The sequence below is a fragment of the Mauremys mutica genome, chromosome 7 (assembly GCF_020497125.1).
Source record: "Mauremys mutica isolate MM-2020 ecotype Southern chromosome 7, ASM2049712v1, whole genome shotgun sequence".
NCBI lineage: Eukaryota > Metazoa > Chordata > Testudines > Geoemydidae > Mauremys > Mauremys mutica.
Window position 1 is genome coordinate 36,434,721 of NC_059078.1, and position 26,414 is coordinate 36,461,134.

The following is a 26,414-nucleotide window of genomic DNA, read 5'->3' on the forward strand; positions in this document are numbered from 1 at the left end:
TCTCGACATCCCCACTCATCAGCTTCTGAGGTGTGCAAAAATATAGGCTCCAGCCTCTCCCCCACCCCTGACTCTCACTCATTCCTGGCCCACTGCATGCAGACAAAGGGGCACAGCCTGAGGAAAATATAATTACTTGTTCTCACTGAGAGTAGTACACATGGATCTGCACAAAGCTTGGCAGCTGTGTCTGTGTGTTGCAAGAATTCATCCCCATTTATGAGAGAACTTCACCCAGCATTGTAAATTTGTTGTACATAAAGACAGATGTTAGGGTGATATTTTCAAAATCCCTTAATTTTTTTCCACTCCATAATTTAAATAGCACAGCATGCTGTATTTGAGTTTTCCTTTTACACTGGAATGGACTGTGGGCCAAGGGCCAAATCTGTTCTCAGTTTCGCCCATGAATTTCCATCATCTAATGAGATTGCATAGGTGTGAGGGGAATCTGGCCCAGAACTTGAATGTTAATTTTCAGCATCGTGGATGTTGTCACTTATGTCAAAAGTTATTTAAATATAGATTATGTTTAATTTATATGGCTTGGATTTGCAAAGATAACTACTGATCACAAGCTTCTAGTGACACTTATTAACAGAAGATATTTTAATCACGTACCCATATAACTTCTTATGTCATCCCAGATTATATCATGGTTTTGTTAGGTGGACATTTGTAATTAGGATCTAGATGAAGACTACAGGTTTATTTCACTGTGACATAATGATTTGATTCAAGTTGCCAGAGAATAGAGACTGGTGCTTTGATCTGCTGTACCACAAAGCCCTAAGATATCTTCATTTTAAGGTTAAAGGTGACCTGCAAATGACAAAAATAGCTTTTGCTCTTTTTTTATTCTTTGTGATGGACAAAGAAGGCCTGACAGTGTGTTTAACTTTTTTAAGGTTATTTTGTTTCTGATCAAATATATCGAATTTTGTGGGGGTTTTTTGTTTGTTTTTTCTGGAGAAGGGGAGAATGAGAGCTTTCACAGCCCTCAATTCATGAAAAGCGGGGTGTTGTATATCTTAAGCTGTGTCTACACTGCCAATTGAATGACAAAAAAGCCCCTCTCCTACCCCTGCTGCCCCCTGAAAGACACAAGTTTTGCTGCGGCAAGTGGCAGTGTAAACGGCTCATTGTCGGCAGGTGCACTCTCCTGTCGACAACGTGAACCCCACTCGTAGGGGGTGGAATTATTTTGTTGGCAAAAGTGCCGACAAACAGTGTTAATGCTGCCAGACTTTGAGCGACACGACCACGTCGACACGGCTGTGTTGCTAAAAGCTGTGTAGTGTAGACAAACCCTAACAAACTTTTTTTTGTTTTTTTGTTAATACAAATGTCTCAAATGTCTTCCAAACAGCTGGAAGTACAAAGGGCCTGATTCTCTGTTGTGCTGCACAGTGTATAGTAATTTGGAATGTGCAAAGTGGGTGTGGAATGCTACTGTTCTAATGTATATAACTTTACACTCACCTTGCATTGATATAAATGACTACGTGGTGCAGGACAATTAAAAAATCAGGCCCAAGGATTTTAACCAAATACTCTCTGTCTGGTTCTCTGTCCATTGAGTCTTCCATGCTAAACAGGGTAGACATGTCCTACGTTTCTAATGCACTTTAAAAAAAGCAAAAAAGCACAAAACCCCTCCACACCCTGTCCACAAAAGGGCACAAACCTAATTTTTTTTTCTCTTGTATGGAAGTCTTTAGAGTAGTGAAGAGCTCCCACCAGACCTCCAGTTCTGAGCAGCTCCCAGCTATGGGAAAGTTCAAATTTGGATTCAGAATTTCGCACCTGGTCCCTATCCTTATAAATGGCCAAACCACATCTGAACACCTCTGAAGCTTGGGGAAGTTGAAATGCACGTTTGGTTCTGAACATTGTGGCTCAGGCTCATCTGTGTGCTAACGTGTTCTTGACTTGGGTTAGCATATACTTAGCCTGCAGCCATAACGACTGCTTCTGTGATCCCTTTCAGTTCCCACAAACTGAGCAGGGTAAGGCCAGGTCAGTACTTGCATGGGAGAACTCCAAGGAGAAAAGCTGCAGGAAGCAATGTGGATGATTCAGTTAGTAGCTCTTCCTCCTTTGAATTAGTGTTCCACCAGTACCCCGGTGTTGTGTTCGAGGTTCTGTATTGCTGTGGCAGGAGGTGCTATCATTCAAATGAGACATACACCAGAACTCCTGATCGTCTCTGTGTTAGAGCTCCGATAGCATTTTCTGTATGAGTGGGGCTGTTAAACTTTGGCTTCCTGGTCATATTCCAGCTCAGGTAATTACTTTTCTCTTGACCTAAACTCCTTCTGTAGTTTCAATTGGATATAGAATTTACATTCACTTTCCCTTCTTACACTCTTATGTAGTTTGCCATTAAACAGCTGTTGTGTTCCATTCCAGAGGTGGCTTCACTGATCCCTATGCAGATATCTCACAAGTGTGTCATGAGTTTTAGTTAATGTTTGTAAATGCTCAGGGATCTGCTAAGAAAAGGTGGCACAGAAATACAAAGTATTGTTAATTATATACTCTTGTTACATTGAGCTACTTTGTCTCAAACAATTTTCTATGCACCTTGGTAAGAAGACATTGAGATTGTAAAACACTGGACAACAGGGATGCTTTTTTTTTTTTTCAAGAAAATGGGAGAGGAGGATGTGTCTTCAATATGCAGGGAAATGGTTGTAGTTATAGGCTCACTGCAGCCTCAAGTTTTGTTTTTATTTTTAGTAGCAGACGATGGTGTGTGAGAGAGATTTGAGTAGGACAAGTGCATAATTAAAAAGAAATATTGCTGTTTGTTCCCTATCATGTTGGTGCATGTAATACAGGATTAGTTTAGACTGACCATTTTCAAAAGTGGCCTCTGATTATTGGTGTCCAGTTTGTCTCAAGTTTGGTTAAAAATACTGAGTACCCATCTTGCAGCCCTAGAAAAGTATTCGCTGGGGCGAAAAGATTAGACTGTACTCAGCCATGGCTAATGGCCTATAAAGCCTACATGTACTGAGTATTTTATTGGGGGAGGTTGGTTTCCTTGTCTGGAACTAACTAGTATCCACTGGGCTAAATTCTCTAATCTGCTAATTCTCTAATCTGACTTTGCGTTGCCTAAACAGCACAAAGTTAACTTAAAAAGGCCAGAGATTCCCCTGGAGAATTTCTCTTATGTAGAGGGAATCTACACTGGTATGAAGCTGGCAAGGTGGCATAGCATCCTCCTCTGCCTGCTGTTGCTACCTACCCCCAGCATAAGGTGAAAGAGTGTGGGGCAGGGACAGGCTTGGCAGGAATGAGTGAGGTGGAGCTGAGCTCTGTATGCCCAGTTCCCCGCCAGTGAAAGCTCCGTTAGTGAACATTAGAATGCTGCTAGATCATCCCTCAGGGCTCAGTGGCTGGGATCATGGAGCTGTAGCTGGCAGTCCATAGCCACCACTGTTCGCTACACCCCAGCACTGCTCGAACATAGTGGAGAATCAGGATTACAGTAATTTGTCTCAAAAATAAGCGCGTGTGTGTGAGAGAGAGAGAGAGAGTGAAACTCTCCAGTATTAAGAACTGTTTGTAAGTGGCCAATAGTTTTGCATATAGAGTAAAGTAACCCTGGAGAAATTCTAAGGCTATCTTCATGAGGAGAAAGTTCCTGGCTGACAGCAAGCTGTAGTAGACCCCCAAAACCTCTGCATCTTTAGGATATGTTTCATTTCGTACAAACAGAAAAGTGAGGTAAATACACACAAAATACTCTTACTGAAAGATTGCAATGTAACACTCTTCCTCTGAATTTGGAATAACAAGACCCCCAAACCAGAGAAAGACAAAGCAGGCTGCTCCCTAACAGAGCGAGGCACAACTCACCCACCTTACTCTAGGCTATTTGTCTGTAGACTGACTTTGATTGCACACTTCCCTACAAAGCCCTTTTGCCTGAAAGCAGGACCAGGAGAACTCCTCTGAATTTCAAGTGATAGATCACAATTTTAACACAGTTTTCAACACATCACAGTAAAGCCCACCAGTAGTGTGGTGTTGGTAGTTCCCTACCAGTATTTCTCAACATTTTTGATACCAGGGACCAGCTTGCTGCCTTCCTAAACTGTCAGGAAGATCTCAGGGACTGGCACCTGTCCATGGACCAGTCATTGAGAAATACTGCCCTAGACCTGCTCCACCTTTTTACTGTGATTGTTGAGAGGCAGGGCTGGAAAAACTCCACCTCCAACCCACTGAGAGTCTGTACTTAGTCTGCCCCTAATAGAGGTGAGACCATTAAAATGGCAATCAGAGATCTGATAGATCATAGGCTCAGTTTAGAGCAGGGGTTCTCAAACTGGGGGTTGGGACCCCTCAGGGGGTCGTGGAGCTATTACATGGGATGTCACGAGCTGTCAGCCTCCACCCTAAACCCTGCTTTGCCTCCAGCATTTGTAATGGTGTTAAATACATTAAAAGGTGTTTTTAATTGATAAGGTGGGGGGTTGCACTCAGAGGCTTGCTATGTGAAAGGGGTCACAATAGAAAAGTTTGAGAACCCCTGGTTTAGAGGAGAGGAGCTGGAAAAAGCTGGAGGTCCGATAAAAAGTTGTTGATAGCTCTTGTACTTGTTAGAGACTAGGGAGTCTGCTGGTTTGTGTCTCACCCTGGTAGTGAGGGGCTGCACACAGTTACACTCTATGTATATTCTTTTGTACAAGACTTCAGTTTTGTGTACGTTGGTTTGTTAAATTCTTTGCCCAGAATGTAAGAAGCTCTGATCTTTTATCTCCCCTTAATACAGAACCCATCTCCCTTCCAGACTGTTTTCCTAAATACTGTGCATACTATGAGTATAGAAAACTCAGAGTGTGTTGCAAAGGATAAAAAAATCACTTTTATGAAGAGGTCTGTGATTAAAGGCTGCTCAGCCTTGATTACATTCCAGTGAGTCACAATATAAAGACGTCTTTCAGAGTGTGTACCTCATTCATGGCCAGTTCCTCATCCTCAACTCCCCTCGACTTCATTGAGCGCAGGAGCAAGCTCTGTACAGTAACTGTGTTGTGTCTATTATCCAATTTCTTTACTGCCCAATGAAGTAACTTCTTAAGTCTGTTTGTGTGCATTTATGCATGTTGAAATTATGTTGTTTTCCTTTGAAGTAAAACACTGCTAAATCCTCTCCAAACTTGAGCTGGGTTAAGGGGCAGTCAGAGTGGAAGGGATGGCTGCATTCTCAGAGGAGTACTGTGTTTCTAGATGTAATGGAAAATAAGCAGAGTTAAATTTGTCTTGCTGTGCTGGCATTCTCCAGTTATCTTCATTTTGAATTTGGCTTTTCATAATTCTCCAGCTCTGTAACATCATCACATTTATTGATAGCTGGGGAAAATCCAGCCACTAGGGGAAGACAAACAGTCAATTTAAGTTGTGAGAAGGTGAAAAATCTTTTTCTTTCTTTCTTTCTTAAGTAGAGAATGGGGCATCCAAAGCTCCAGACTAATTGTAAATCCATTCCCTGTTCACTCAATCGGGTTGTGTCAGAGTTGAACTGGCTTTGGTAGTTAACATAGGCTTTTGAGGAAGCATGAAACTGAATCCATTTGTTGTTTAACATACTTTCTGAATCGTTGATCCTCCTTTAGAATATTTGCTTGTTACCTAAATGAAAATATGTTTATTTTTTAAAATAAACCAAGTTGTGAGGTGTTATGTAAAATAAAACAGCCTTTGTTTTTGTGGTCGTTGCTGTTGCTTGAGGCCCTTGGTATGTTCTTCAGTTCCTGATTAGTTCCTTAACTTCCTTCTGCCTGTGAACACTGAGGTACTTGAAGGGGAAGACTGGCCTGCTCAAAAATTGTTCCCAGCTGTTTAGACTGCGTATTAGCAGTTGTTTCAAATAACAAAGGAGAAAAACCCTGAAATAGGTCGAGTGGTAAAAGTCATCAAATCGATTTGATTTAGGATCTTGGTGTAATTTTGTTGCCTGCATGATATTTCAACACATGAAACATGTTCTGTCTCAATAAATGGCATTTCATTTTCTATTTTTAAATTAAATTTTGTCTATTTGAAATACAGTAAATATATCAGCTAGGAAGCAAAAATAGAAAGAGAGAATACTAACAGGGCCAGAAAAGAAGCAGAGGGCAGGAATCTGATGCTTGACTTCCTACAGAGCCTAAATGCCAACAAGCTGGATTTTAATTCTCTGGGCAGCGATATCATTCAGGGTTACCTCTCCCTCTGATTGGTTTGACACAACAGCTGAAGCCACAACAGAGTAGAGAAGCAAGGATGGCTGGTATGAAGACAAGGATTATTGTTGTACTGTAGCAAATGCTGTCTCAGCTGTGCACGCTGATCAGTTCTTCCCCAGCTGCAGAAACTGAATCTTTCTTTTTAAAATTAGTGTTGTGTAGGCTGCAGTGCATATCATGATAGCAAAATATTAATATGTATTTTGTAGCTACTCAAAAGAAAAAGGTGCTCCTCCATGCCAGATGATGCATCTAAACAGATCATCTTCTTTTGTAAATAAATATTTCACAGCGTAATTAACTTGAGAAGACCCATAGACTTAAATGGAATTGCACAAATAAGATAATATGCAACATGAATAGGGGGAACAGAATTGGGTCTGGTAATAACTGAAATGTCATGGGGTATCAAGGGCTTCAGTAAAAAAAAAACATAGTCATGTTTGAAATGAAAAATGGCAGTTTTATAAAATGACATATGATTTTTGGCTTTCCTGTTTCTGTGGAGTCTAAATATCCTTTTGATACTTTCTCTGATAGTTGGTATCCAAAATGTTATAAATTCATTAACTCCTTTTCCAGCATAAAATAGGTTATAGTTTTCTTTTAGTAATAAATGTTGTTAATTTTTTAAATTTAAAATGTGGTGTAAATTCATTGCTAAATTAAGCTGAGAAACATAGTTTACAATTAAATCACATCCTAACTTTGCCAGAGGTAGCAGCATGCTGTTAAGCCGCACAAGTTCTGTTGGCTATTTCACAACTTCGAACAAGTAAAAACTAAATAGATAAATGAAATTTAAAAATACAGCTTTGGTATTAGCATCAGTACAGATGATGAGCTTTACAGTGCAGTAAATAGGCATTTTGAGGCGTTTTTGTGCTTGTTTTGAAGAGATATTTCCAGCTACTAGTCAATGTGTTGTCTGTTTTGTTTGAACGGGTCAAGGCTGCAGTATCAGTTATTTAACCTTCACCAGCTTCCTTGGAAGCTGAGGATTATCTCAAAGTAAGCTCTTTTTAGATGGATATTTTTAGTTCATAAATCTATAATAACCAGTGTCTCTGAAACGGTGTTATGAGATTTTTTGTTTTGTTTTACGCCTTGTTTGTGCTTACCTTTTCTTAAACAATGATTTTTTTTCTTATTCTACCTAGACTGGAGTAAAAGATTACATTACTTCATTAAAAAGGGCATAAGATTATAGCTCAAAATGTGGAGTGAAGGAAAGAACTTTTGACTTATTTTCTATTGCCTTTTATGGGGAAGATAGTTATTCATTGAGGGTGCCATTGAGATCATTGGGCATTTTGCCACTGGCTTGAGTCCAGGATTTGGCCCTGAGGGCAAAATTGTCCTCTGCAATCCATGTGGTAGTACTTGGCTTTGGTATTCTGATATCCCTACACACACAGATCCTGTCCACTGTTGCCAGCAAAATATCCACATTTTGTCCTACCTATACACTTGATTGGCAAATTTTGCCCTAAAACATCCTGTATTATAAGGTTTTTGTTACTATTGAGAAACATGCAACTCTGTCTGGATTTTCTTGGAAATAATTCTAAATTAATAAAATCAGCTCATTTGTGACATTGCTTTGATGTAGTTTTGAAGGTTACATATTTTGGTTTTAGCAGAAACAGCTGAATTTGTGAAAGAGCTTTCTAAGTAAAAGAAATTGGCCAATATTTCTTTCCCAGATGAAAACCTTTGTCAGTACCCAGGAATAATGATGTCATTCGCAAGGACTTTGAACTTTGTGACATCATATATTTGAAGAGAGATTAGTTGAGCAGTTTGTTAGCATTGTTGCTGCTTTTGTGTGTGTGGGGGGGGGGGAATTAAACTGACTATCATTTACTAGCATATTTCAAAATAGAAAAGGGAATGAACTAGATTCTCATCTGTAAATGTTGCTAATGTATCTCAACTCATTTTATCTCGCCAATTGAAAATTGACTGGAAATATTGTAATGTTGAAAGAAGTAGGTATTAAAGCAGTCAACAATATGAAATGTCTATAGAAAGAGTTCTGTATTTTAAAGGATAATTTTAAAATTTCTCACATAAGTCATTTGAGACAATCGAACGCATACATCAGAGCTTTAATGAAACAGACCTGTTTTCTCAGTGGAAAGCGCCACAAGTATATAAATCTAAGCCAACTTTGGAGCAGTGGGGTGCACTGTATAGTCAAATACTTACGTTAAAATTCAGTTATGCATAGTGTGGCATAGCTTTGCTTTCAGCCTCATTTGTGTGTGTTTGTGCTTGTGTTTGAGATAACTGTGGTTAAAGACTTGGGATTCAAATAAGAGATCTTGTAGCTGTCATAAGCACCAAATCATGTGTGAGAACTCCTTTTCTTAGATGATCGTTCCTATGTGGAATGCCTAGACTTTGACCTGAACCTTTTTTGCCACTCTAGTGCTTTTCCCAGGTGTCATCTCAGGAGGGTCTAACCATGGCAGCTGCATCTGCAGCTGTCATTCTGTTTCTCTGTATAACTTCATGTCAGTACCACTGATGGCTTCTGACTGCATACTGCTTTCCCTGAACCAGGTGTGAGAACTTGAATCTATTTCAAGGCAGCATCTATAATTACTAAGAGCTACAAGAGGCATTGATTTTTCCTTTTTTTGGAAACACCTAGAGCATGAAGATACATATTTGATGCAAAACTGATAGGCAGTTCTGCTCCCCTCCCTGATATTTAGACACTCAGTGATATTTGTTTTTAAAACTAAGACAAATATCTTGCAGTGGAATACTTTTATAAAGTGTCATTCTTGTATAAAAGCTTCACTTTTTGATTTGCATTTAAATCCTCTTCACAAGTCTTATGACAAATCCCTCAAGTGCCGAGATATTCCAGTTCTGGATGTTTTGGTAATGTTTGTGGATAGAAGTGTAGCTATTACAGAAACAAAGAAAGTAAGCTTGTAAAATTATTTTCTCTCCTGTATGACTTAACATAGTATGTTTGTATACTTCTGGGCAGAGATGGTTTGAACGGATTTGGGGAGGATTCAGGGGGCCTGGCCCCGCCGCCGAATTGCTGCCAAAGACTCGGCACTTCGGCGGCGGGTCCTGGGGCAGAAGGACCCCCCCCACTGCAGGTCTTCGGGGCACTTCGGCCCGCTGCCGAAGATGCTCCGGGGGCCCGGGCCCTCAAGAGTTTTCCGGGGCCCCCGGAGCAAGTGAAGGACCCCGCTCAAGGGGTCCTGAAAAACTCTCGTGGGGGCCCCTGTGGGGCCCGGGGCAAATTGCCCCACTTGCCCCCCCCCCCTTTGGGCGGCACTGGGAGGGAGTAGGAAAAATGAAAGCTGGAGAAGGGGCAGATTTGATTGAAGAATTTCCCAAAATTGGCACCTGTGGAAATAGCATGTGCGTTTGAGGTATGTGGGGATAGAACAAGATGATGGCTTGTCCTCTTTAGGTATTTATGGAATCACAGGGGACTTAATGCAGCCTCCAATCTCCTAAATCATCATCTAGTGGCTAAAGCAGATAAATAAGAGTCAGGAAACATGAGCTCTGTTTCTAACTCTGCCAATGACTTGGTCTATAACCTTGAGAAAATCTCATAAGGAAAGTTAAGCGATATTTATAAGTTTGAGATCCTTGGAGGAAATGCCTTATATAGGAGCAAATTATTATTGTTATTGCAATTGTATATAGAGGCCTGCTTCTCTAGGTTATTAGTCTGAATCCAGACCATGGAAGTAGTGACTAAAAGTTATAATGATCTGATGGTTGAACAAGGACCTGTGTTAAATGAGGTCAGTGTTCTCCACCCAGTTATTGGTGAACAACTATCCAAAATAAATATTAAAAAACCCAAACCAGTGTAATCAGAAATGATTCTGATACTCTTGGTAGGAAAGCCAAGAACGGTTTGGTCAGGGATAATGAACTTCTTGTCTTTAGAAATGAGGCTTATGGAGGCAGCTTGCACTGCCACTGCTCATGCTATACTTGTTCAGAGATACTCCTGCAGTGATAATTTTAGTGCTCATGATACGTTCTTGATTACGTTTTATAAAGGAGAATGTAAAGCAACATCTCCATTCTAATGACTACTTAATATATATCAAGAGGGGAATTTTTACTGACTGCATCTTTCACATTGGGTTCAAGTGCACATTGAATCCTGCAGAAAATAAACTGCCTAGAGGGAGTTTTTTGCATTATATAGTCTTAGTACAGTTCTTACTGGCTTATTCACAGAAAAGCTTCCTACTGCTTCAGCTGGCATAAGGACTTGAACAGTGAGGATCCTGGATCAACTCTCAACTGTGGTATGGTACAGGATGCACACACCGTGCATCCAGAAACTGAAGGGAGAAAAGAGCTCTGCTATTGGTTAAGTCTTTTCTATCCAGCCACCAGTTGGCAGACTCAACAGGAAGATTGCAATTCCCGAGGCTAGGGTTTGTTTGCATTTCCTTGCAAAATATTTTTGGTCTGGCAACAAGGAGGCAAATGGCCTGGTCACTGCAAACTAATATAAATGCTTTAACCATCACAGTAGACTACATTTCTGGAAAAATGTAGAATTTTAATAATTAAAAAAAAAAGTGAGAAACTCGGGCATAAATATTTCATTAGGTTTGGTTTTAATTCAGATTGTGCAGACTGTCTGGAGTCTGGACTGCCATTCCTGGCAATGTTTAATTCCAGCCATGCTTTAAAAATTATCTGCTTCCTATAGAACAGAATGTGAGTACTGTCATGGGCAAATTGAGTGCTGGTTGTTTTTTCTATCTGATGTCAACTGGGAAGACAAGAAATTGGCTCTTTTTCACTTTCTATTCATAATCCTCAAGCACGCTTTTAACACCTTAGCAACTAAGGAATTTACTGTGCATGCCTTAGAATTCATGTTCATTTATTTTTATATGGTTACAAAACATTATGGCAAAATGTCTAAGACCAGAGATCTTAGGAGATCCACCTGGTAGGACCAGAAGCAATGAAAGCAGGGACCTACTACATTGGGGAGAGAGGGGTAAAATGGGTCCCAGCCAGGGGCCACCCTTCTCCTTTGCATCCCCCCCCCCCGGACTCAAAACTGTGTAGGGGAGACCCACCTCCTGAGATTCTGGGGGCACTGGAACCCAGATGGTATTTCCCCTCCCTATGTGGGCTTGAGAGAAAATTACAGAGAACTGCCAGCTGGAGCAGAAACAGCCAAAGCAGGGACCTCTGGCATTCCAATCAAAACTGTAGAATATTCCCTGACTGTTTCTGCCCTGGCTGATCGGCTGTTTGCTCCTTCCCTCCTCAGTCCCCTCACCTCAGCTTCCCTTCCCACCTGCCCCTTTTATTCTCCAATCCTGCCTTGTCTCCTCAGCCCACTTCCCTTTTCTGTCCATTTAACTGATCTCCTCCTAAGTAAACCCACTTCTCCCCCTCTCCCACCCCAAAATGCAGAACTAACATCAGATAGTGTGATTTAACATGGTTTTGCTGTTCTCTCTGCTTGTGACTTCTACCCCTTCCCCTCCCTGCATCTGTTTTGTCTGTTTAGACTGTAAGCCCTTCAGAGCAGGGATCATCTATTATTCTGTGTTTGTACAGTGCCTAGCACAATGGGGACCACTCTGGGCTGGCCCTTAGGCACTACCTTAAGAAACGGGACTGATAATATAGTAGGAGTGAATAGGCTCAGAACCACCAGTGCAGGCTATTGCATCCCTATAATTTAGTCACCTTTCCAACAAATCTTTGAGGAATACATAAATAGTGCTGGTATCTCTGATGCATATAACACCACAGGGTTTTTTTAGTGCCTGTTTTTTGTTCTCGCCTCTTTGTACTGCCTAGTCATAAGCCCATTCTAAATAAATCCTCTGATGGAAAAATAACCAGTGAGTTCACATAGTCTAAGTAAAATATCCATTGGCAAAAATTTCTCTCTCAAACTTTTATTCCTCCCTCAATTTGATCACATGGAGGGGCTTTCTACTGTGTTTGCTGTTCAAAAACTGCATGTGGTCTGGTTCTGCTGTTGCACTGTTCAGAAACATGCTGATTTCTCCTCTACTTTCTTAATTCAGAATAAAATCTACAGTGTGCTGGATTTCAACATTTGTGCGGTTACTGTAGCATGTGTCCACTTATTCCATTAATTTGTGAACCCATTATAGCCGTATATATGCATTCAAATGCTTCATGACCTGAGCGATTTCAAGTTTTTATTTTACATTGTCTTGAATACTGAATGTTCCTCTTGCTTCTGAGGTTTTTTTAAAAAACATTCTTTACACACTGATTTAGCTGCTAAGGCTCACAAGGTAGAGTTGTCTGTAAAACAGACATTTTTAAAGATGAAGCAATGAGACTTCCGTAAAATATTAATATAATTTGCATTTCTTGATGTTCCTGTCATAGCATGGTGTGATGTTTATGTGCATTAAATATGTCCACCTGCGGAGCCCAGTCTTGCAGCCTCTGCAGTCAATGGGAGTTTTGCTATTGATTTCAGCTGGGAGCAAGATCAAGCCTGTAGTGTACAAATACTCAAGAGAAAGCTCAGGGTTTACTTTTTACTTTCCTAAAATTTTGGGATAGCCCCCAGTCTCTGTATTTGGCCCAAATGTGGAAGAAGGTTTTGTATTTTTTTTTTTAGTTGCCTTTGTTTATATGTGTGTGTTAAAGGTAGGTAAGATTTGTAAGGAAGAGAAAATGTGAGGGTGCAAATGAAAGGGCCCTATTATTCTACCAGTAATATTAAATATGAAGATCCTTTATTTGAGAATCTTGTGTTCTTTTTAAAACATTACTTGATTAAGCCTCACAACTCTTTTGTGTATTATTTGATGTAATCAGGTGTAAACTGAGACACAGAGATAGTAAGAAACTTGCCTAGGATTACACAAAAAGAGTAGCAAGGCCAGGACTGGAACCCAAAAGTCTTGATCTTTCCTGCTGTGCCCTAACCACTAGACCACTCCCTCCAATTGCAGATTTAGTGAAGGCCTAGATAACTTGAGTGTACAGCTGCGTTTTTGCTCTGCTATTTGTTTGTTTGTCTAATAAGTAATCCCAGATGACTTCTGCCTCAAAATCATAGGAAAGGATTTTAAAGATACAACAAACTTTTTTGTCATTATTAACATCCATTTTGCTCACTGTCATCCTAGTTATATAGTATACTACTTTTGGCTTAGTGTGAGGCTGGATCCTTCAGCCTATTCATCCTTGACATCCAGATAAATTAGTTAGAAAATCAGCTTTTGGCAGCCATGGTCTCACATTGCCATCGTTCTTTGATTCAAACAGAGCAGCCAGCTTTGATTCTGTAGCTGTTAGAACTCAGTGTGCATCATGGGTAATGCAGTGTTAGCTGCACTGCAGGCATGACCCCGTCTTATTGCCCTGCTGATGAGACGAACAGATCCTACTTGCATTCACATATATCACTTCTATTGATGTATTTTCATTTTTTTTAAAAGTATGTATGCTTGTGTGTGTTAGATGAGGAGACGCTATTGCAAGAAATCCAGATCTGCACATATGGTGGAGGGCAGAAAACCTCCGAACCCATCTATATTTAATTTTCCACAGCAGTTTTTATTCCTTGGGGGAAGGCAGGTTATTCTGAAGTGTTGATTTTCACCTATAATCTTAAATATCTGTGAGAAGTAAACAATTTAAAAACATTATATCCAATTTGTTTCCATGTCTCTCCATGCCTTCCTCCGCCCCATCTCCTTGCCCCTTTTCTACTGCCTTTTTTGCCTTGGTGCTATTAAAATCTAATACAGTTTGTGGTCTCTGCAGGCTTCTTTATAGCAGAACCTTGCTAATATCAACTGAGCCAATTCAGATGGCTTCTTTTCTCTGCCAGAAAAAAGCAAAAAGCTTAGAGGTGCAAACAGAATCTTACAAAGGATTTCCTAGGCCCAGTAGAAATCCTTATTTGTAATCAGTAATGTCAATATCATGAGTTATTCCAAACACTAACTTTCCATTCTTTCAGTCTGTCCATTTCATTCACTCCTTTGGTACAGTGCTGGCAGCAGCCTTTTCCTCTTCCTGGCTTGTCTGACAACTAAATTCCATCCTTATATTGAGACTGGAATGATACAGTATCACTAGAGTCAGAGAGTCACAGTCTGTCCCTATAGTTACTCTATTCTCCTTTATTGTTTTATGGTTGTTGTAGTGAGACCATTGATGCTTAACCTCCTAATGTGTCATCTGAGTATTGTGGGGGAGAGGAACCAGTCCATAAAATCTAAAGTCTCCCTAAATAGACAGGAGCCCTGAAGGATATCTTACTATAAATTGGGAATATCAGTGAGTATCATAAATAAATAATACAGGTACAGCCCAGTTGGATAAAGCTAAGAAATTTGAATTGACCTATAGTAATAAGCCCTCTCCTTGGCCCAGTTGTGCCTGGAGGGGTGATGTTCACAGTTTTTATTGTGCACTTCCCTGAGGAATTCGGTATGCTTTACAAGCGTGAATGTAATTAATCTCTCACAAGTTCTGCCAGGAAGTAGTAGTATCCCCCTCTTATAGAAGTGGGGAAATGAGACACAGAGTGAATAAAGCCTACGTTTTCAGAACTGGTCACTCCTTGAGGGGATCTCAGCTTTTTGATGGCCAACTTAAGATACCTAGGCCTGTATCCTCAGAGGTATTTAGGAAACCAATGGGAGTTAGGAGCCCAAATTCTTTTGAGGATCTTATCCCTAGGGTTTTTTATTTTTTTTCAGAGATTTCTAACACACACAGCTCCCATTGCTTTGAATTGGAGTTGTGGCTGCTCAGTAGTCAGAGATCAGTGACCGCTCCTGACTTCCAGTTCTCTGCCTTAATCACATGCCCATCCTTACTCCCCTTGTATTTCATCATGTATTTTATTTCCTGCTGCTGTGAGGTATGGCAATTCAGCAGAGTTGGAAGTGGAAGATGCCAGACTAATCCAGGAGGAGAAGACTGATAGGAAGAGGGAACTAAAGGAGGCGCAGGAGAAGCTGAATGACCCCCAGTCTGTCCTACACCTCCTTGCAAAGGTGCTTCTGTGGCTACAGGTTAATTGGCAGGTGGCTCCTTGAAAACTTGGTGCATTCCTTCCTTGCTCCCATGCAGCCCTTCATGGAGAGCAGCTGACATATACAGGCACACCCGTAGGCATCTGCCTACCAACTCATGCTCTGCTTCTCTGGTCCTGAAACATTCAGCACAGCTGCAAGCATGTGCATAGCTGGTCCAACAGAGCCACCAATGGGCAATCAGCTGAAGCAATGTGTAGCCTGAAGGTGAGATGGATAATGAGGAGAGCTGGCAGGCAGGGTGAAAGAGGGTGGGAGCCAGCAGGGGAAGAAGGGAGACCAAAGCAATAAAAGAGAGATTTACCAGGCCACGAAATGAAGAGGAAAGGCAAGAAAAGGGCTAATATATAGGAGGAGAAGGAGAAAGGACAGGGAAAACAGCCTGGGCCCATGGCATGGAATAAGAACTGCTGCCAGGGCACGCATGTGTGCGTGTGTGTGTACTTGTTTCCCAGTGGGAATGGGGAGGGGAGAAGCCCTCTGTGGCTCCCCCCCCAATCCTGGTGGGAAGTGAGGGGGAGGCGCCCATCAGGAGCCTGTAGGCAGGGGCGGCTCTACGTTTTTGGCCGCCCCAAGCAGTCATGCCCGGGAGGCGCCCCGGAGCCGCGGGAGCAGCGGACCTCCCGCGGGCATGACTGCGGAGGGTCCGCTGGTCGCGCGGCTCGGCTGGACCTCCCGCAGCTGCGGACGGTTCGCAGGTCTGGCGGCTCCGCTGGAGCTGCCGCAGGCATGCCTGCGGGAGGTCAAGCCGAGCCGCGGGACCAGCGAACCGTCCGCAGGCACGTCTGCGGGAGGTCCACTGGAGCCGCGGGACGAGCGCCCCCTCCGCAGTCATGCCTGTGGCAGGTCCGGTCGTCCCGGGGCTCCGGTGGACCTCCTGCAGGCATGACTGCGGCAGGTCCGCCAGCCCAGCCTGCCGCCCCCCCCAGGAAAGGGCCGCCCCACGCGCGTGCTTGCCGCGCTGGGGTCTAGAGCCGGCCCTGCCTGTAGGGCAGCCAGGCTCCCAACAGGGAGCTGCCAGAGAAGCTGAGATACCGGTCTCTGCGCTCCCCACGCTTGCCCCTCCTAATGTCGGTGGAAGCGCTCCTGATGAGGCCGTGTACCACGAACCCAAGGAGGGTAGTGTGGACATACAGCCACCTCAGCTATTACTGCAGTGGTGAAAGTCGACCTAACATAGGTAGACTTACATTTCTAGTGTAGCTATACCTTGAGAAATCACTGTTTACCCTCCCAGAGTGAATCCCATGATTGTAATTGTCACTACAAGGAGAGAGCAGTGTCCTCACACAAGATGAGAATGTGACTCCCAATCCGTGGCTGGGTGAAAGTCTAGTGATGGCCTCCTCCCCCGCTAGTACACTGAGGGACTCGTATCTGGAATCCATTTTGGAGGAAATGAATTACCTTAAGTACTGTGGTTCTCAACCAGGGGTACACATACTCCTGGGGATACTCAGAGTCACACCAATTCATCTAGATATTTGCCTATTTTACAGCCGGCTACACACAAAGCACTAGCGAAGTCAGTACAAACTAAAATTTCATACAGACAATGACTAGTTTATACAGCTCTATATACTACACGCTGACATGTAAGTACAATATTTATATTCCAGTTGATTCATTTTTACCATTTAATTACAAAATAAGAGTGAGCAATTTTTCAGTACTAGTGTGCTGTGACATTTCTTTGTATTTTTATGTCTGATTTTGTAAGAAAATAGATTTTAAGTGAGGTGTACATAGGGGGTATGCAAGACAAATCAGACTTCTGAAAGGGGTACAGTAGTCTGGAAAGGTTGAGAACCACTTCTTTGGTATAACCATTGGTAGGAGTAATGGGGGAGGAGATGATCCTCACCAGCCCATTGCTGTTGTGAAATAAGATCTACTTTCCGAACTGCCACAGTTCTGTTAAATCCATTATATGATGGGGCAATGTGCAGCCCAATAATAATTTGGAGAAAATGAATTTAGCTGTCCTTAATACCACACACAAATCACATTTATTAAAATGTTCATACTTGCATTGAATGACATTTTTAATAAGGAGCGGGAAGGTGTGTTATTTGACAGGTGGATTTTATGTTTGATTCTGTTCTACGCGCATGCGCGCACACACACACGCAACCCTTTACATTAGTGGGCAATGGAGGTGGGGGAAAAGAAGAAATAATCCAAATATGTAGTGGAGATCTGGCTTGCTTACTTGAAAAGTCTCTCAGACATTGTGCAGGAGGGCTGCATGTTGTAAAAGATAATTACTTCGCTGCTGCTTCAAAGGTCAGGCACGTGGTAACAGGGAGTGGGTTTACAACCAAAATGAGATTAGCCATACCAATCATTCAGGGGTTGCATTCGCTGCTCGGGGAAAAAAACACCTAAAATATTAAGAGGGAAACCGAAAGCATTTTAGAAAATCAGTGGCTTGGCCCCGAAAAAACAAAGTATTTCAAATCAGTGCTGCAACTTTTTATTAATGGCATTAAAGGTCATTAAGAAGCCATGTACTGAAGGAATCGTTATTAAAATGTCAGTGTGGTAATCATCACAGTAGAAGGATTATTAAACATTTTACAATTTAAGAGGGGAGGAGGGCAAAAAATGTCAGAGCTAAGAAAGGAAAAATATTAAAACCTTGTGACAGTTGGGCGTCACTTGTCATAACTGGAGTATAAAACAAAGTTAATGTGCTTGTGCTGAAACTACTTACATGGATAGATTTTAATTAGGAACTTACTAGGTACAAACAAATGCAGCCTAACAATTCAACCCTCAACTGGAGAAATACTTCTTAGCGCTGAAAGACGCAGCATGATGCAGTTTGGTAAGGAAATCCTCAATGGAATTTATTAAGATGGAAACTGTAAGTGTAGGGTTTTTTTTTTTTTTTAATGGGTGGCTTCATATTTTCAATGTCAGTTACTAAACTTGGGATAATTAATCATTTTTTTTTTAAAATTGAAACCCAGCTGTATTTTAAGGGAAAGGGATTTAGTTTCCTGTCAGCTTCCTTTTTGGAAAAAGTGACTTGTGTAGAGACTGAAATCTTTCCAGTTTGCATGTCTGAAAACACCTATTTTGGGAGAGTCACATTTTGATGGGGCAAGGAAAGAGGAATTGCTTTCAATTTTAAATGTTCGTAGAAATATTTTGAGAAGTCTAAGAGCCTTTTTTTCCCCATTTACACAAGTATACACTGTTCAAGCCAGAAGAGGTTTGACAGTGTTAACCTTGATCTTTTCTGGCACTGCAATCCACTGGAGAATGTTCTTTTAGAAATCCCTCTGTACTTTGAACTGCTGAAGGGACTGCTGTGGTGTGTGTGTCTAACAGGGACCATAACATTTCATTTCTAAGAGACAATAGAAAAGCTTTTTTATGTTTGAGTATATGTGAGCTGTATGAAAGTAATACATGAGAGTGTAAACCAGGGTGAGGGCACATGGAGTTTTATTTCTTGAGAGTCCTGGTGTATCTGTTCTTAAAATAAAAGGTAGGTAGGGAAAGTGTGGCTTTTTTGTGCGCATGTGGGGAAGGGAGTGTTGCTGAGTCTTTTGAAAACCAGTGTAAATGAAAATCCATTTCCTATCAGCATTGTGTGTAAGCAGGATACATAAACATGGAATCTGTCAATGTTTGATTTGAGCTGTATGAAAAAGAAATATGGCATCTTGTACTGTAAGAGTTTTCTAACATAAATGAAAAAACTAATGCAATATGCCATGAAAGAATAAATGATACCTCAAGGTAAACTTTGAACAAGATTCAGTTTAGAAAAGATTCTGGTTGTATGTCACATTTCCAGAATTTCTCTTCCCCTGGTTCTTTAGCAGTAGTATTATTTGTATGAAAACCGAATATTTGTTTCTGAGAGGTCTCAAGTTGTTCTAATGTGTATTCCACACATGAAGTTATGGTCCTTTTTTGTGAGCTAGAAAACCCGATCTCTTGGGGTATTTTTAAATCCGGATTAGACAAAATTCTGCAAAATATAGTGTGAGAATAATCCTGCACTGGCAAAGAGATTAGATTACCCTCATAGATATTTTTCCCCCATGTTTAATTTCTGTGAATACATTATACCTCACAGACCACAGAAAATCTCAAATTTACTTTGGGTAAGGGGGAAAATAATGTGACATTATTTCTTATATTACATTACAAAAATATAAATATACATTTGTGGTTTTGCGGTGGACTGAAGTAGAAATGAATGGAAGAAGCTCCTTTTGAAATTGTTTCTTTTTGCCTATAAATGGTCAAGTGAGTTATTCAGAATATTACTAAAAATTGTTACATAAAATTAAACAGGAAATCTCACTTTTGCTGCCTCAAGACCTCTGCAGCAAAAATAGAAATCTGTTTAAGTAAATGCTAAATTTATGATATTTATATTCTAGGGTTATGTAGGTTAACTAACTACAGGTGAATTTTAACAGATAATGAATTAAGTCTAGATAATCTGAAGCTAACTAGAGATGTACTGATAGTTAACTGCTGAGATCTTTGGTGTATAATACTTACTAAAGGCTTTTTCCCCCCGCCCTTTCTTTGTTTATCTAGTGTTGAAGGCGAAGCTCCAAGTAGTGAAACTGGCACATCTTTGGATAGCCCATCTACTTACCATCAAGGACCTATAACCCATAGTTCGGCTATAAGCCCAGACCATTACGACCATTCTGCTTACGGGCTGTACTCTGTCTCCCCTGGGCAGCAAAGATCTCGGAGGCCTAAGCTTCAGCACTCAACATCAATACTGCGAAAACAAGCAGAGGAAGAAGCTATTAAAAGGTCAAGATCACTTTCTGAGAGCTATGAACTCTCCTCAGACCTACAAGATAAGCAGGTATTTAAGCTATCTTGCTTTATTTATGAATAAGGCAAAAGGGTCTGTTTGCCAACAGGGGGGGAAGAAAAAAAGCTTTAGAGAAGTTCACGTGTGCTGCTGAAAATGACACACATTTATTTGTCTTAATCCAAGTTAGTTCAAAGCTGGCATAGTTGAATATTATTAAAATGCCATCCCCTTCACTTAGGGTGACCAGATGTCCCGATTTTATAGAGACACTCCCGATTTTTGGGTCTTTTTCTCATATAGGCTCCTATTACCCTCCACCCCATCCTGATTTTTCACATTTGCTGTCTGATCACTCTACCTCCATGCCACTCTTTCTGTGGCTCACTGAGGCAACAGCCAAAATTATGTTAATAACAAATATGACATTTTTTTCCAAAGTGAAAACTTAATTCTTCCACTGGTTATGATTTCATGAATTTGGCTTATATCTTGTTCACAGTGTGACATAATGCAATTTTTTCCTCCAGTAAAATTAGTAATTTTAAACTTGGAATGGCTTTGGTGCTAGTGAAAGAAAGAAAAAGACAGTTTGTTTCTTCTATAGTCGCACTAAATTCAAAGTGTCAAATCTTGAGTTGTTCATTCAGTTTTTTCTCAGTCAGGCAACACTCCATTTGACTTCACTAAGGGCATGGCTACACTTGCAGATGTAGAGCGCTTTGAGTTAAACCAGCCTTCGGAGAGTGCAGTAGGGAAAGCGCTGCAGTCTGTCCACACTGACAGCTGCAAGCCCACTGGCGTGGCCACATTTGCAGCACTTGCAGTGGCATTGGGAGCAGTGCATTATGGGCAACTATCCCACAGAGCACCTCTTCCCATTTTGGCGCTGTGGCTTGTGGGAAGGGGGCGGGAGGTAGAGGGAATTTTGGGGCCTGTCCCAATGCCCCGTGATGCATCGCTTCGCATCACAGCAATCCCTGTGCTTCTGTCCACATTTGGTGCCATCTTTCAATGTTTTTTTGTGCTGCGCACTCTGTCTTCCCTTTCGGTCTGAGGAATATGCTGATGGGTCTTGTCAGGGCATCACGTTTGGCAGTCGAGTTACTCCTTAAGATCCAAACTGACAGTGAGGACTCCGACGATGATATGGACTTGAGTAACGCATACAATGCGAGATTGCTTGTGGCATTCACGGACATGCTCACCACTGTGGAACGCCACTTTTGGGCTTGGGGAAACAAACACAAGTGGTGGGGTCATGTAAGTCTGGGATGACTAGCAGTGGCTGCAGAACTTTCGGATGAGAAAAGCCACTTTCTTGGGACTGTGTGATGAGCTCGCCCCCATCCTGTGGTGCAAGGACACGAGATTGACAGCTGCCCTGGTGGAGGAGAAGCAGGTGGCTATTGCAGTCTGGAAGCTGGTAACTCCAGACAGCTACCGATAGGTCGCTAACCAGTTTGGAATGGGAAAATCAACCGTTGGAATTGTGTTGATGCAAGTTTGCAGGGCCATTAATCGCATCCTGCTCAGAAACTTCCTCCCCCCAAACACTGAGGTCCAGCACCTCGCCATTGCTCCATACTGGGGATCGCCTGGCGCATGGAGGCATGGTTATCTGCAAAGATTCGCTGAGGGCACTCCATGCTTGGCTGAGCAAACAGGAAGGGGATTTTCAAAATTCCCAGAGAATTTAAAGGGCGGGTCTGATGGTTGGTCACCTGAGGGCAGGGCAGTAAAGTTCAAAGTGATGACCAGAGTGGCAAGAACAGGCATTGTGGGACACTTCTGGAAGCTGATCAGAGTGCATTAACAGACCAGGGCGTCCACACTGGCGCCACAGTGCTCCAGCAGGGGTGCATCAAATGTTGGTTCACTCACCAAGGTGGATTACCAGGAGCGCTCTAGCTGTGGAGTCAGAGCGCTCTACATGCCTTGCCAGTGTGGACATGTCGTGATTTAGGTCGCACTGGGCTGCTTTAATGTGCTCTAACTCGCAAGTGTAGCCATGCCCTAAGACCTGAGTAGAAGTTGTGTAAGGACTTCAGGATGTGTCTCTAAAAAGGCCTTTCTACTTCTTTTCTAAATGTATGAAACATTTTTAAATCACATTTATCTTGACAGTAGCCTTATTTGGAATGTGTTACCTTACACATTCTATCCAGTGTCCTTTTTGAACCACTGGTTTCACAACTTTAAGTATGTGTTTTTTGTTCTTTTTAATTGAAAGGTTTGTAATAAACAATATACCAGCACATGTAGGTTCTGCTACAGAGATCATACTTGCCATACACTATTTTGTTTACTGTGAGTCATGCACTAAGTCCTATGTTGGTTTGTTTTAATGGTTGCTGAGACAGCCATGATCAGCTGAAAAAAAATAAAATACAGAAACATTATCTAAAAGGTAAGATATTCTAGATGGGACTAGAATTAAGCTCTTTGCCATTTTTATTACAGTCTGCTAACTGCAAAAATATATTAAAAAATAGGTGTATCTCCATATATTTATAGCGCATAGAACTGGAAGGGACCCCGAAAGGTTATTGAGTCCAGTCCCCTGCCTTCACTAGCAGGACCAAGTACTGATTTTGCCCCAGATCCATAAGTCTTCTTAAAGATTGAACTCACAACCCTGAGTTTAGCAGGCCAGTGCTCAAACCACTAAGCTATCTCTCCCCACAGAAGAGGTGCACTTCAAAAGAATATGCATTTATACAGTATATTTCTGGGTTACAACTTTATACACCAGAGATTATTGTATTATTGGTAATGGAACAGACAGGTTTTTCCAATTTAACAATGATCTAGATCAATTAAATACTATGTGTTAGCTCATTTTAAAGTCATACAAGGTATTTGTAGGAATGAAGTTCAAAGGCAGATTCTGGCACATACTAAGCTTCATTGACCGACCAATTTTATAGATAGCGATTCACTGAGCTGTACGTTGATCTGTGAAACACAAGCATTCAAAGCTGTACAGAGAAGAGAAAGTGAGCTGCTCGCAACATGTATTGGTAGTAAGTGGCAAAAATAAGAGCGCTAGTTTGCAATTTATTTAAAGATTCAGACATAGCTTTTGGGTGCCATGGAACATCAACACATTGAGACGTGGAGGGCCACATTCTGAGCTGCGCCTAGGAGGTGCAGCCCAGGGTGGTGGGGTAAGTGTGGCTTTAAGCCAAATTCTGAGTCTGGCTGGGGGCATGTCCAGTCTGCAGTGCAAGTTAGAGCAGCCACAAGGGTTTCTCCAACTATGCACTGAATGGCCCTTTATGGGCCTTTTTGCCAGCCCTGGCACACACCTACACCCAGTGGCTGCACAGAGGATCTGTATAGAGCTCTAGACTGGCTGAAGAGGCTTCCTGCACTGCAGATACTCCACAGGGTCTAATTTCATCTGCCCCTTTTGTGCCATCTTAATGGAGAATCAGGGCTGCAGATGTTACATTATGAAGCGTGCGTTTGGCCTCGCAGACCTATACTAAAAGATAGTAACCCTTCAGAACAATAACATATGGCGATCACTGTTCTGGAAAACTTTAACTGCAGTCACGAAAAATATTTAAGATGTTAGTAAATATAGGCAAGGGTGTATCAGAAAGCAAGATAAATAGTAGAAAGATATTAGAAAATGTAGCCACAGGGATTGTGAGTAATCGTGTGATTTCTCCCTCCCCACCCAATACTTTTCAATCGATGGGCCCAACAAAAAGAGAGTTGATCCTGGTATACTTGATGTGTTGGTGTCATCTTCTGGATGTGGCTAAAGGATAACAGCCTTAGGATGTTTTAAGGAAAAACAGTCCTTGCTCACTCTTGGGAAATATATTTTATGAAATGTCAGCTTTAGTTTTACTGTTCCATTTGAATTTACATTAGTAGTTTTTAAAGACAACAAAAATCATGAATTATTCATAGTGTTTTGAGATTAGTTAACTGAATATTCTCCCACACAAAATAATATATATTAATTTGTGTGTTTAGCTATTAATGGATATAATAGTAAATACATTTGATAGGAATTGATCAGTTATGATAATACTAGGTCATAATAATAAACATTTCTGATCTTCAGAACATTTTACCAACATCCTTGCAGCATCTCTGTGAAGTAGATAAGTCAGTATTATCTCTGTTTTACAGATGAGAAGATTGAGGTAGAAAATGTAAGTGCCTTGTTGAAAGCCAGGTTAACTAAAATACACTCCTGTTTCATTGCTTCTTGAGATTGCTTGAAATATTTGCAGGCTAGAAAAGGTGAGCAAGAAAGTATTTTAAGCACACTACCGCTGCAACCAGACACCTGGAATGGCTTCTCAGGAAAATATACATTCTTTTTATTTATATAAATTGGAAATGGCATTATTATAACCAATTTTTTTAAAGGACCACTCAAATAATTTTATATGAAATTATATAGCTGATCTATTGAGTTTGAGTTTTTATTTTACACATTGAATATTTGATTGTCTTTTGAAAGTTCTTTAGATGTATAACTAAAATATGTCATTTTCTATCTAAGCATCAGGTGTCAGCTAGTAACTTTTAGTGAGTCCTTGCATTATAAAATATTTATTTATTTCCTTTCTAGGTGGAAATGCTAGAACGGAAATATGGGGGCCGTCTCATAACTAGACATGCTGCTCGTACTATACAAACAGCTTTTCGCCAGTATCAGATGAACAAAAATTTTGAGCGGCTTAGAAGTTCTATGTCTGAAAATCGTATGTCAAGACGCATTGTGCTGTCCAATATGAGAATGCAGTTTTCCTTTGAAGGACCTGAGAAAGTCCATAGCTCCTACTTTGAAGGGAAGCAAGTTTCTCTTACAAATGATGGGTCAAAGATAGGAGCCCTTGTCCAATCTGAATGTGGTGACCTCGGGGATTCAGCCACAATGAAATCTCCAGCAGCATCCACTGATTTTGCTGATGCTATAACAGAACTGGAGGATGCTTTTTCAAGGCAGGTCAAATCTCTTGCAGAATCAATCGATGATGCACTAAATTGCCGTAGTTTACATTCTGATGAAGTCCAGACTCCTGATCAAGTCAGAAGTCGTGAAATGGAGAGGGATAGTTGTAGTCAAATTAAGCCAGCAATCCATAATGTGGATCACAGGAAACTTGATGAGATGACTGCATCGTACAGTGATGTTACATTATATATTGATGAGGAAGAGCTATCTCCACCTCTTCCCCTTTCCCAATCAGTGGACAGACCGTCTAGCACAGAATCTGACTTGAGGCTTCGGTCAAGGAACTCTTCTCAAGAGTACTGGTCCATGACCCACAAGGATGATAAGATAGACACTGATACAAGCTGCAGGAGCACCCCTTCGCTGGAATGCCAGGAGCAAAGGATGAGAATGGATCATTTGCCATTGCTAACTATAGAACCACCTAGTGATAGTTCAGTGGACTTAAGTGATCGCTCAGAAAGAGGCTCATTAAAGAGACAAAATGCGTATGACCGGGGAATCACTAGTCAACAAGGAAGCCCAAAACATATCCCACATGGTATTCCTACCAAGATTATATCCCGAGAAGAACAGGAGGCTAGGCACAAGCCAAGGCCCATTGATAGTCACTTAGCAATTAATGGCACTGCAAACAGGCAAAGCAAATCAGAGTCTGATTATTCTGATGGTGACAATGACAGCATCAATAGCACTTCCAATTCTAACGACACAATAAATTGCAGCTCTGAGTCCTCTTCTAGGGACAGCCTAAGGGAACAAACCTTAAGCAAACAAACGTACCATAAAGAAACTCGGAACAGCTGGGATTCGCCTGCCTTCAGTAATGATGTTATCAGAAAACGCCATTACAGGATTGGACTGAATCTTTTTAATAAGTAAGTACAATGCTGTTCTGTTTTTCCCCTCATTATTTGGTAATATTTCAGTCCCTCAAATGAAGGAATATGTAACTCAGAATCGGAGGATGAATAAGACTGATATATGATACTGGCTTTTCAGCCAAAAATAAGCCCCCAGACCCACCACTGGAGGAGTTTTAAGTAAGAAGCAAAAAGAAAGCAGTATATGTGCATAGAAATCATAGCAGTTAGGTATGGAAACAGGCCAATTAGATCATATAGCTGTTCCCTTGTCAATGCATGATTGTTCTGTGTGGCGTGTTACTGGTCATCATGAATAAAGTTGACATCTTTACAATTAGCAATCAGTATGAGAAGAAAAATAGTATATGGCATGGCTAATAATCAAGGCTATGATATTTACTCACGGAGACTGTGGAAGTCATGGAATCTGTGACT

The 26,414-nt window shown here is 41.3% G+C and overlaps 1 protein-coding gene across 4 annotated transcripts in view; it reads left to right on the forward strand.

Annotated features, from left to right (window-relative positions):
• The window catches only part of IQSEC1 (IQ motif and Sec7 domain ArfGEF 1), a 688,386-nt gene that overhangs the window by 579,930 nt on the left and 82,042 nt on the right, over nucleotides 1-26,414 (forward strand). For all 4 annotated transcript variants that reach the window (XM_045024040.1, XM_045024037.1, XM_045024038.1 and 1 more), the window contains 2 exons: nucleotides 19,895-20,177; nucleotides 24,727-25,991. In XM_045024040.1, coding sequence (XP_044879975.1) covers nucleotides 19,895-20,177; nucleotides 24,727-25,991 — 1,548 coding nt within the window. The remainder of the gene's footprint in view (nucleotides 1-19,894; nucleotides 20,178-24,726; nucleotides 25,992-26,414) is intronic.